General features: G+C 38.9%; 1 protein-coding gene across 1 annotated transcript; it reads left to right on the top strand.

Annotated features, from left to right (window-relative positions):
- The first annotated feature begins 1,444 nt into the window (after positions 1 to 1,444).
- Positions 1,445 to 10,150, top strand: LOC143880812 (uncharacterized). The gene is made up of 3 exons (XM_077383790.1): positions 1,445 to 1,596; positions 1,673 to 1,778; positions 9,762 to 10,150. Exons 1-3 carry the CDS (start codon positions 1,474 to 1,476, stop codon positions 9,842 to 9,844), a joined length of 312 nt encoding a protein of 103 aa, XP_077239905.1. The 5' UTR covers positions 1,445 to 1,473; the 3' UTR covers positions 9,845 to 10,150.
- The last annotated feature ends 2,147 nt before the right edge of the window (positions 10,151 to 12,297 follow it).

Here is a 12,297-nt window from a genome sequence, read left to right as displayed (position 1 = left end):
TCCTAATCCCGCACCATGCATAATTGCCGGGACACTCATCCAATAATGCTTGCTTTGCTCCCATTCGTTCACCCAGACAGAAAAAAGCCACTGATATTCTCTCTTTCAATTTTTGAATTTTGAATTTTGAATTGGATATTGATTTTGGCACTATCATGTTTTGATAATTTCACTAACTCATCTTGTCTTTTGTTATTTAACTATCTATCAAAGGTTATTACAATTCTCACAAAGCTCTCAGAGGCCAATTAAAACAGAAAATACAAACCAAGTTTGTGAAAGCCTTAACCGAGCTAGATGCTCAATCCCTAATTGAAAGCGTTGTTGTAAAAGTAAAGGGCGATTAAAACACTTGCTTTGCTTAAAGCCAGATTTTATATGGTGTAAGCCTGTATATTCCAGTATTTTTCGAATTGTACTTTACGTCTTACACCATAGGATGATCGAAACCGTGCATTTGATGGGCCATAATTTCAATAGGATGAAAACGACTTTTTGGGCACGGCTTATTTACATTGTGGCCCATCATCAAATGCACGGTTTGGATCATCCTATGGTGTTTTGGCACGACTATTTATGTTGTGGCCTATCAAATGGATGGTTTGGATCATCCTATGGTGTAAGTTGCACAGTATTTGTTGAAAATTACTGGACTATACCATCTCAGACGACTGAGTTTTTATATGGTGCAAGCTGGTATTGTCCAGTATTTTTCAAAAAGTACTGTACTTTTTTTTTAGGGGGAGATACTTTGCTGCCCACCTGCTTTGGGAGAAATTATATGATGTGTGGCCGTAAAACCCTATATTCTTGAGAAATTATATGGTGTCCGATGGGGGCACCAACACTGCTGTTGGATCAAATACCAGTGGTGGATGCCCCGCCTTGTTAGTGTCCGATCGGACACCGTATAAAACTCTATATTGTTTACCATTAAAAGTAAACAAACCCGTATCTTTCAAAACGCACTGTATGGCCCACTCCATAGGTCGATCCAAACCGTCCATTTGTTTGGCCACAATGTAAATAGGTTATCCCCCCCGAAAATCATTTCCGAATGATGATCCCAACGCTCTGCTCTTCATCTATGCAAATTTCCATAATGTGCAGTCCCTCCAGTCTATAGATGAAGAGCAGAGGGTTGGGATCATCCTATGCAAATGTTTTTCGTGGCACAACCTATTTACTTTATATAGCCCATCAAATGGACGGTTTGGATCATCCTATCGTGTAAGCCACACAGTACTTTTTGAAAAATAATGGACTTCACCGGCTTAACTCTCACCCATATGAAAACGAGGTTAAAAGATAAAAAGAGTCAAGAGTTAAGACTAGTTTGTTTAGTTTTTGGGGTGATGCTTTTGCTACCCTCCTATTTTGGTATCTTTCCACCCATCTCTAATTGCTGAACATTAGAAGTGTAATGTCTATCTTATACGGCCAGAGTTGCAAAAGGGCAAAAAAGAGGGGAAAATGACGGAGGAGAGCAAGAAAGGTGAAATGACGAAACTATCCTCCCCGGAGAAGAAGGTCACCATGAAGAGCGCCGACATGAAAGACGATATGCAGAAAGAGGCCATTGACTGTGCTCTCGAGGTCCATTTTTTTAATTTATTTTCCATCTCGATTTTCTCTCTTTCTCATGAAGAAAGTTGAATGAATGAATTTTCAGGCATTCGAGAAGCACGACGTGGAGAAGGACATTTCCGAGTACATCAAGAAGGAGTTTGATAAGAAGCACGGACCCACCTGGCATTGCATTGTAGGCCGAAATTTTGGTAACCATCTTTCTTTCTTTTTTTGAATTCCTTATGGGGATTGATGGGTTTTTCACGTTTTTGGCACTATCTGTTTGTAGAATGTACATTTTCTCTGCTTTGATGCTGTTATTGTTATCTTTCTGTCTGCTTTTGTGCAATTTTGGTACCCATCACACTCTCTCTCTTTTGAATTCCTTATGGGAATTGATGGGTTTTCGTTTTTGAATTGATGGGTTTTCGTTTTTTGGCTCATTCCTTCCTTCCAGTTTTTATGCACGCTATCTGTTTGTAGAATGTACTCAGAAGACCATATGCGCAGAATTGATGCTGTTATCGTTATCTTCAGTTTGCTTTCTTTGCAGTTTTGGAATCTCTCTCTCTCTCTCTCTCTCTCTCTCTCTCTCAATTACTTATGGGGATTGACGGGTTTTTTTCGCTTTTTGGCTCATTCCTTCCTTCCAGTTTTTATGCACGCTATCTGTTTGTTGAATGTACTCAGAAGACCATATGCGCTGCATTGATGCTGTTATTGTTATCTTCCGTTTGCTTTCTTTGCAGTTTTGGAATCCATCTCTCTCTCTCTCTCTCTCTCTCTCTCTCTCTCTCTCTCTCTCTGTGAATTACTTATGGGGATTGATGGGTTTTTTTTTTTCGCTTTTTGGCTCATTCCTTCCTTTCAGTTTTTATGCACGATATCTGTTTGTAGAATGTACTCAGAAGACCATCTGTGCTGCGTTGATGGTGCTGTTATCTTTTGTTTGTTTTTTGTGATTACTATTGCCCTGTTCGTTTTGGATTTAGTGATTTGATTTCGAGTCCAAAACTGATTATTGGACTCAAAATTGCGTTCAGTTTTGATTCCAATAATTTTTTTTGGACTCGAAATCAATTCTGAAAATCCAAAACAAACAGGGCCTATATGATGTTAACGAATCTTTTGCTTTTAAAGCGGAATTGTAACAGTTCTTGATGATAAGCTAGATGTTTTCTTATGAGGGGATTTTTTGTTGGGTTCCTGTATGAGAAGCATTGCATCCCTTTCTTTTGGTTTATAAGCTGGGATTGAACCACCTGACCTCAAGGTCAAAGAGTAAAGCCTTTACCTGCCACATTACATCCTTTGCCATGCCGGTGCTTAGATGTTATTGGGCTTAGGTTAATATGTGGATGATCGACCTTTTGTGTTCTTTTGTAGTTAGTGAATGACAAAAATAAAGGTCAAGAAGCAACAGATATGCTTAAAGGGAAAATGTGTCTCCTTAACAACATGTGCCATTCACCAAGAGGCTTGACGAAGTCATCACTTGGCGAAGCTCTCCTTGGCCGCATTATAAGGCTATCAATTTGAGTTCTTATGGTAAGATGTTGGATCTGCTTTTTTTTAAGTAACTAAAATTTTATCAACCGTAAGCCAAATATACGCCAAAGGGGGCAAGGCACCCAACATGCAACATAGCTTGTGTTGGCCAGCTTGACCACATCCGCTCATTAGCTGACCACCGCTTGTGTTGGAAATTTGGTGATGATATCTTTTCAACGAAATCTATGATTTCATCTATTAATGGTGCCTACTTCCACAGTCCAACAGATTTATTGCTGGCCCATTGAATAATATTGGTTGAATCTCTCTCCACAATCGAGGGGCCACGGCCATTTTCTCCCCAAAATAAAGCCTTTGCTTCGACTTCGTTTATATCACATATCCCTGCTGGTCATAAATGTCTCGACGTGAGCCGTCAATCCCCGCTCTACTCTGGTTTCCCTTTGAGCTTCTGTTGAAGTTTAGCTTGACCCACCCGGGGAGAGGAGGAGACCATCATGGTATCATTGGCCTTTTCTCTCTTTTTCCAGTCATTTCGGCTTTCCAATTTTTTAAAATTTCGCCAATGTTGTACAGTGGCGTATCATTTCAACACCTGCTCCAGAGGATAAGTTCGATCTTGATATCAGTGGTTAATTTCCCCCAGCATCTTAAATTATCATTGAAGATGTGGTTGTTCCGTTCTCTCCATATGTGCCATATCATTAGATACAGAACCAGCCGCCACACGCATGGTTTTAAAACTCCTCTGGGTCATCGTGGACTCGCCCAAGTTGACTCCCTTTTACCTTGGTCGTGTTCTTTTCCGAGTCCGCGTTGTGCCCTATAAAGTTAATCAAAACTCCTTTGAATCTCATGTGTTATGACTTCGCCAACCAAGCACTCGACGACGACATGCCAGGACAAGTAGGATTTGCTTTTCCGCGCTTTGACCCGCATCTGCATTTTGAAACAGTGGCGACACCGCTTGGCCCGCCTCCCGAAAGGCCCAACCACCCATTCCAAGTATCGTTTGCTTGATTGATCTTGGTTCTTGGGAGCGACAAGGATATTCCAAAGGTCTTTATGATGCACATCCATACACAATAAGAGAAAGGGCACTCACCAGTACGTGATCCAAACATTCCTTACTGTTGTTGCAAAGGACACACCGGCTTGCAAGGTGCACTTTCCTTCTTTGCAATCACCTTTCTCCTATGACCGTCCATGAAAAGGCCACCACCCAGGGTGGGGCTCTGGATTTCCCCGAGTGCACCGAGAATCTCTTCTAAGCAGACAAGCTAACCAGTAAAAGAATGATCGCACCGAGAATCTCTTCTAAGCAGACAAGCTAACCAGTAAAAGAATGATCGCACCGAGAATGAACCAGTGGATCTAGTGTCCACAGCCTGCAATCCGAGTAATTAGAAGAACAATAATAACTTAATAAGCATAGAGACGCGACAATAGGCTGGGCAGACACTCTATTTCGGTGTCTTGAAGGTTACACCTAAGTGTAAGGGATCATGTTATGAAACTCCCAATAGCAATCTGCTATTTCAACGGAAAATCAAAACTAAACAACCAAACACAAGCAAACGCATAAAGACACAAAGATTTACGTGGTTTGGCAAAGCCTATATCTATGGCTGAGGCGACGAGAAAATCCACTATAGAAACAAGAGATTACAAGAGAAGATCTGTATCTCTCACCAATACCCCAAGAAAACCTAGTACACCCTTACCCCCTTTTGAGCTCTCAACCCTCTTCCAAAAGACAAGAATACGAAATAAGCCCTAAAACCCCCTAAAGCGGGTCATAAATCATAATAACTTATCCAAACCGGGCCGAACTCACTTAAATAACTGGCCAGGCTGAGCGGCCAATAAACAGGCCACATCCGGGTCGTACAAAATATTTCGGACCCCGACCCACGCACCCACACACTATGTAATCACTCACCTTTGCTTCCCTCTCAGTCGCCAATAGGTATAAGCTCAGAAATTCATGGCACAATAGAGACTCACCCAACCAAGGATCTACCCAAGACCTTGTCCCACCCCACCACTCCACCTTAAACCTATCCAAACATTTGTACTATGGTATGGACCCACAGATAGACTTCCATGCACCCAAGCTTTTGCCTAAAGATGTGTTCTTACTCTCCCACCCCCAACCCTCCCCATATTTTCCCCTATTATTTTGTGCCATAAGACCTTTCTCTTCTCCAAATCTCCATAGCCACTTTCCTAGAAGAGCCTTGTTCCTTAATTTGATATTCCCAATTCCTACGCCTCCTTATCTCTTCAACGCCTCCTTATCTCTTCAACTTGGATGCTTTCTTCTAGTTCATCTAGTGTTTTAATTTATTTTTCCCTTCTCCTTCCCAGAGAAAGTCACTCTGCTGGTACCTTATATAATGACCAAGTATAATGGAAGGTTTGATAGCACGGCCTGTATTACGGTAATTCTTCCGCCAAAAGAGAGGTAATTCTTCTTCCAGGTCACTAATTTCCTTTCCATCCTTTCCATCACTGGGTCCCATAATGCCGCAATAGGGATTTCATACCCCAATGGAAGTCCTAGATAAGTGATTTCATACCACCAAAAGAGGATGTAACTCATCCTCTTTACATCCAAGGATAGAGGCATAATGCCTCACCTCATCCTGCTTCCATGTCAATCCTTGCGAGTGAACTTTTTGAGAAGTTGATTCTTAAGCCTCACATTATTTTAAACCGTTTAAAAATTCTTTTGAGGTTTCTTACGTACTCCTTCACCTCCAATAATATAAGTGTGTCACCGCAAATTCAAGGTGGCATACATGTTGCATGTTTCTGCTTAGTTCCAATCAGCTGATTGCTCCCAATCTTTTTCCTTAGAATTTAGATATAAGTGCGCTAAGAGCTTCCACTACCATTGTAAATAGATAAGTCGAGATTGGTCTCCCTACCTTATACCTTTTGAATTCTTGAAGAAGCCCATCGGTACTCCATTAACCAGGATAGAGTAGGATGCTGTGGTGTTGCCCTCCCTGATTCATCTTGTCCAAAGCTGGCCAAAGCTCTTTTTTTTTTTCCTATATGAACTCCAAAAACTTCCAATCTACATGTTCATATGCCTTTTCTAGGTTGATTTTGCACATGATTCCCCGAATAAAATTTTCAAGATAGCAAATGTGCTCTTATCCTCATGTTGCAACTGACCAGATTCTTTGAGTAATATTGTATGCAAGATTTGCAAGATAGCAAACATGCTCTTATCCTCACATATTCCTCATGTTGCAACCATGGTTTAAAATTTCGGTTTCGGTACCGGTTTCGGTACTTGGAGTTTCCGAAATTTTGGTCGAAATTTGGTAATAAATTAAAAAAGTGTATTTAATAAATTTCGAACACTTTTTTTTTTTTTTAATTTACATTTTCTCGTGGTAAAGGCTGAAATCCGAAATTTCACCAAATTTCGGTTTCGGTCGAAATTTAAAACCATGGTTGCAACTGACCAAATTCTCTTGTAGTTGAAGCGAATAAGGAGGTTTCCAACATGGATGCTAATTACATATTCTCCCCTGCCAATTGTGTTGAGCAACCATAACTCTTTGTCCCATCATCTAGTATGGCCTGTTAAATGGATTCTTCTAAATGGCCGAAGCAACTGTGTCGGAAAAGTGTTGGATTCCAACACTTCTAGATCTCTTTTATCTACTTTTTTCTAGCTACTACTATCACAAATTTACAGTTACCACAGGTTTTAAGTTCTATTCATCCTAATAGTAAGATTTTTATATGGAAACAAAACATTAGAGTTACTTAAACAGTTAAACCTATTAAAATTTCCAATATATTACTTGCTGTAACCATGGTTTTAAATTTTGGATTCCGCCCTTTACAAAATTTCAGACCAAAATTCCGAATTCAGAATTTCGGTCTGAAATTTCGAACTGGAATTCGAAATTTCGGACCGAAATTTCAGAGGGGTCCGAAATTGGTACCGAAACCGAAATTTAAAACCTTGGCTGTAACATATTGTTTTGTAAAATTATTAAGATTTCATAATTAATAAAAATATATTTCCGATTCCCCCAAATCCTTTTTCTTGAGGTTTGCCGAAATTGATACTCAATACCCCTGCCAAATTCCAACACTCGTACCCATACCCATGCCCATGTAACATAGCTCGTAATGATTAAATTTTCCATGGTGATCCTTTCTAAATAAGAAGGGATGTACCCTACTATGCCCAATAACCACTTTTTGGGTAAGCTCTACTGTGATCTTGCTTGATGTTTAAGATCTCCAACATCAATCTTAATTTCTGCATAACTTATATATATGATGCAATAGGGCATTGTGCATGCTTTCCTCTATTATATGCAAGCATACATGTCTCATATATGGAATGGTAACCATGCTTTCATATTTAATTTATAGATGATAGAGTAATCTGTGCATCAATTTCATGCTCTCAGTACCCTGTTTACATATAGCTATACAAACACACCATCTAATGTATGTGCATGTCTTGGGCAATATATTTGATTTTAAGAATTGAGTTCTCTAGAATTAAGCTTACAATGGGAAGTGCACTCCCTTGGTTAGAAAGAAATTAGTCCTCAAGTTCTTTTGTCCTGGTATGTTGAGTAACTTTGATCAGGCTTTGTCAATTTTTTTATTTTTACTTTTTTGCAAATTTGATGAAAGATTCTCAACCAGTCTAGTACTTTGATTAGAATGACAGGCTGCTTTCACAAGATCCCCAATTCATCACCTTTTGAATTATTGGACCTGAAAGGCTCCAAAAAAAAGGTTGCCTTTTTTATGAATATGTCAGGAAAATCAAGGAACACTGGCTTAAAAACCTCTCCTCCTTTGACAACTTGACTTAAAACTTTTGATTTGTGAAGCTCTGAATCCAAAATATTATTATGTATAATGCATACAACTTAAGGATTGTAAATGACATCAATTTTTGCTCCATCAGCTCCACCAATTTTATCATTATCGACGGGCTCGTCAGAATTCTTTGAGCAACCATCCTCGCCATTTTCAATGCATGTATGGCCCTCCTCCATTGAATATGGTCTTGTCTTCTCGATGTTGATTTAGGTCGGATCACCGAAAACTGGCTACTCCACAATACTTCCTTTTCCATATTGCTCTTGGACATCATTCAAAAAATAAATAAAAATTCATCCTGCTTGCAGAAGGCTCCTTGCTCCCATCTCTTCTAGGAGGATCTTCCTTGCTTTCGATTCATATTCCAAACTTCTTTTTCCAGCAATGCAACTAGCCTTCTGATACCATATATTTCTCCCTTCCAATAGGCTTGACGATCCACAATGTCCCCTTCAATAGGCCTCCCTCTCCTGGCAATCTTTATACGTACAATACACCTCTAGGGATCAGAAACAAGCTAAGAGGATGAAGAAAACCCAGAAGCGAGGATAAAAGTTGATTACACGATCATTTGTAAGTGGGAACAACTCTCAATTTCGTAACAAGGGTAAACGTGTAACAAGAGAAATACCAAAATCCTAGCATTCGTGTATATATGTCTGTCTAACTCTAAAACCTTAATAATCTATTAAAGAACTTCTTTTTCTCTAACCTGAGGATTTCCCAGTTATGAAATTAGAAAGGCAATGGATACAATACATAATGTGGCCTTTTAATTATAGCACTTCCTTGAAACAACAAAACTATATCCAAAAATAGAATAGAAGTTCACTCGAACTTCCCAAACTTTTAGGAATGACCAACAATTAACTGACCTGTTGAAATTAACCTTGATTGACCCGCAAAATATGGCTTGTTGAAGTGCACATTTTTAAGTTATACCACATCAATTAACTTACCTGTTATGGAAATTTAAATACTAATGCAGGAGAAATTGCCACTGTGACGTTAATGAATATGAGAAATCACAGGAGAGCATGACAGAAACTCTTGATGTGGTAATTTAACATCACAGAAATTGCAGGAGAGCATGGCAGGAACTCTTGTAGATATTTAATGTCACATTTAATGTGGCAATTTTACATCACATTTAAATACTAATGCAGGAGACCATGGCAGAAACTCTTGTCACTTACCCTCTTTGACACAAACCCTTGCTCCAATTTTCTCTGTGCGAACAACCGTATTGCCTTCAAGAGTGACAATGATGTAGCCATCTTTACTTCACCCTGTACAACATAAACACACAGAGGCAGCTTTATTTAGCTTGAATTCATGGCATCATCCATGGGTTACATATAGAATATAATATTTAACAACTCACTCATTGTGCTAAACTAATCAACCATGTAGACTATACATGTATCTAGTCATCAATTACAGTCTGCCATGTACGCATGGAAATTTGCTTGTTTGCCTCTAGAACTAAAGTGTTGTGGACCTTTTTAGCTGGATTAAGCTAAATAAATTAGGCTTATATCAGTCAAACTCATTAGCTGCATTTGAAACAGCTAATGTCAGTTTAAAGTACTCTATTTTATGGGGTTTGCTAGGCAATTTTGCGGGAAGCCATTTTGAGAAAATTGCGTAGCAAATCTCCTGTTTTATATGTTGAAGGAGGAATTCATTCTGGTATCAATGCATTCAAATTTTTTTGCCCATAAACATATAGGTAGAACTGTTGATTTGGTGATCCAACAAAGTTTTTATCGCTATTTTGTTATCATCTGTCTCTGTTTTTACAGGTTCATACGTGACTCACGAGACACACCATTTTGTCTATTTTTACTTGGATCATAAGGCGATCTTGTTATTCAAATCTGGTTGATGATGACAGTAATGGCGATGAGGATGAAGAGAATGGTGGGTTGTGATTATGGTCCTAAAGCAGCATCTGTATTGTATTAGTTGACAACTTGGGTAAGCAAAACTTTATCAGGACATTCCCATTTCTTCCTTAATCTGTATATTTCACCATGTTTACTGCATTCTTCAGTTGCGGATTGGACATGAGAGTCTGGCTCCTTGTTGGTTAAGCTTTTGTCTTAGGCTTTACCAAGAGATTGAGCTTTTCTAATATGGTTTCTTGTATGAGAATTCAGAATCAAATCTTTGGTAAATGCCAATTCTTTCTCACCCTGCTTGCAAATACATCCATGCCAACTAAATAGGTGTACTCTATATCTGTATTAAAAGTTACTAATTTTAATTTACGAATGCTCCGTTTCTTTCAGCGTCAATCGGGCTTAAAACAAATTTTATGCCTGTTTTTCCACCTCTTTTTTTTTTTATGTAATGGTAGTCACAATTATCTCCTACTTTTTAAAAAAATATCGAGATAAAAAATATTTTGATAAAACGATAATATTTTGAAATAATCCTGAGACTGTTTTATAATTTAATGTAAAAAAAAAATATTTTGATAGTTTATTTTATATTTTTTCATAAATCATATATACATAAGAGGAAAAGGTTTCTAATTTTTTGTCCATATTAAGCTGAAATTAGTAAAAGAAATTAAAATCTCCCAAGATACTTACTTTATGAGAAATTCCCTAGGCAAACAACTGTGATTGTGATGGATAAGTGAAAAACATCGTGGTCACATAACCCAAAAAATGTCATTTAACATTGATTTTTTTTTTGTCATTTAACGTTGATCATAACAGTGACCTTGGAAGATGGCTATTTTATCAACTTAACGTGAGGCATGCCTTCTTTAATTGGGTCATATCTTATATGGGAGTTGTCCGTAGCATATTTAACTTCGATCAGTACATAATTTGGCTAATTTATCAATGTTCGGACCCGCGTAGAACTCACCCTCAAAAGGTAGCTGTTAAGGGGAGGGTGCCCAAGTCTTTAACAGCTCATCCCTATCCATTCACTTTTCCAATGTGGGATCTTTGCTTTTGTGTGGAACCCTCAACAGTCTTCCCCTCCAGTGGAAGCAACGTGGACCGCCCCCTCAGTGCAGGAGCAATGTGGGAACTATGAGATCTTCCTCGAGGGATTTTCTCCGTCCTCTAGGGTGTAGAAGACACCGAGATCTTTCACGAGGGATTTTCTCCATCCTCAATGGCACTTTCTATGTCCTTGAGATGGGTTTACCGAGATCTTTCCTGAGGGATTTTCTCCATCCTCAACGGCACACCGAGTTTACCATGCTTCTAGCTCTTAGACCACTTGTTGGAACTCGGGTGGAACTCATCCTTAAAAGCTAGCCGTTAAGAGGAGAGTGCCCAAGTCTTTATAAGCCCATCCACATCCATTTACCTTTTCCGATGTGGAGATTTTTGCTTTTGCATGGAACCCCCAACAATGAACTTGATGGGAGGAATGTCTTCTACTGCAGGGGTTGTATGTAGCATTTTTTGCTTCAATTAGTACATCATTTCGCCCTTAGGGGAAAGGCTTGAGTATGTAGCTTAAGGCTTTGGATTTACGGGCTAAATAACACCATAATGTTGCTTTGAGAAGGCTCTTAGTTAAATAAGGAAGCCATTCAAAAAAACAACTAACGATGACATGAAACTACTGTTGGGACGACTTGGCACGATGAATGATCAAATTAGAGATGCAAATGATCAAAGTAGGAGAAATTGAATTGAAACTATTCCCTGTACCCTTTTCATTCCATTTAAATAGCCAACAAATGAACTGTTTGGATCATCGTATGAAGTGGACCCCACTAGTTCTACATCACTCATTATCTGCAGTAACAAATGTTCCTCGTTTTGATAATGCCACAACTCACTTTGTTTTATACTTCTTAATTAACTTACGACTGTCACATAACAGTCCAATCAGTCAGATAAGTGTAAACTAAAGTGAGTAGTGCCATAATAAAAAATTTCAAAATGAAGTTTTAATTTTTTTTATTTTTTATGGGTAAGCTGGGGGTTAGGCAGACCCCGACCAAATTTACCAAATTTATTAAAAGAAAGAAAAGCCATTAGAAGGGGGGCCTAAAGCGGCGCCAAAAGAGGAAAGATATATCAACTAAAACACAAAACTAGTCCAAAAGAGAATAAACAACATTATGAGAAATGGGCTCAATAACCAGCTCTTGCAGTAAGAGGAAGATCGAAAACAGGAACGAGGAGCGTGCAATGGGGAGATCCCGGAGAGGGCCTCCAAGAAAACTTGACAGAGCATCTCTCAACAGGGAAATCCATATAACCAGGAACACCAAGAATGGAACCAGAGGGGGTTTGAAGAGAGAGCTGGCATGGAGAAGGCTACTGGCGTTGGTAGGGGACTCCCAAAGAGTCAATGTTG

Source organism: Tasmannia lanceolata, unplaced genomic scaffold (genome assembly GCF_043159265.1).
Source record: "Tasmannia lanceolata isolate RefF3 unplaced genomic scaffold, GAP_Taslan_0.1 ptg000007l, whole genome shotgun sequence".
In the NCBI taxonomy this organism is placed as follows: domain Eukaryota; kingdom Viridiplantae; phylum Streptophyta; class Magnoliopsida; order Canellales; family Winteraceae; genus Tasmannia; species Tasmannia lanceolata.
The sequence above is the reverse complement of the archived record's forward strand: the minus strand, read 5'-3'. Positions and strand labels throughout refer to the sequence as shown.

Coding starts and splice junctions, on each gene's coding strand:
- LOC143880812 (XM_077383790.1), top strand. CDS start 1,474: ATGACGGAGGAGAGCAAGAAAGGTGAAATGACGAAACTATCCTCCCCG. Junction 1,597..1,672: donor CCATTGACTGTGCTCTCGAG/GTCCATTTTTTT, acceptor ATGAATTTTCAG/GCATTCGAGAAGCACGACGT. Junction 1,779..9,761: donor CATTGTAGGCCGAAATTTTG/GTAACCATCTTT, acceptor CTGTTTTTACAG/GTTCATACGTGACTCACGAG.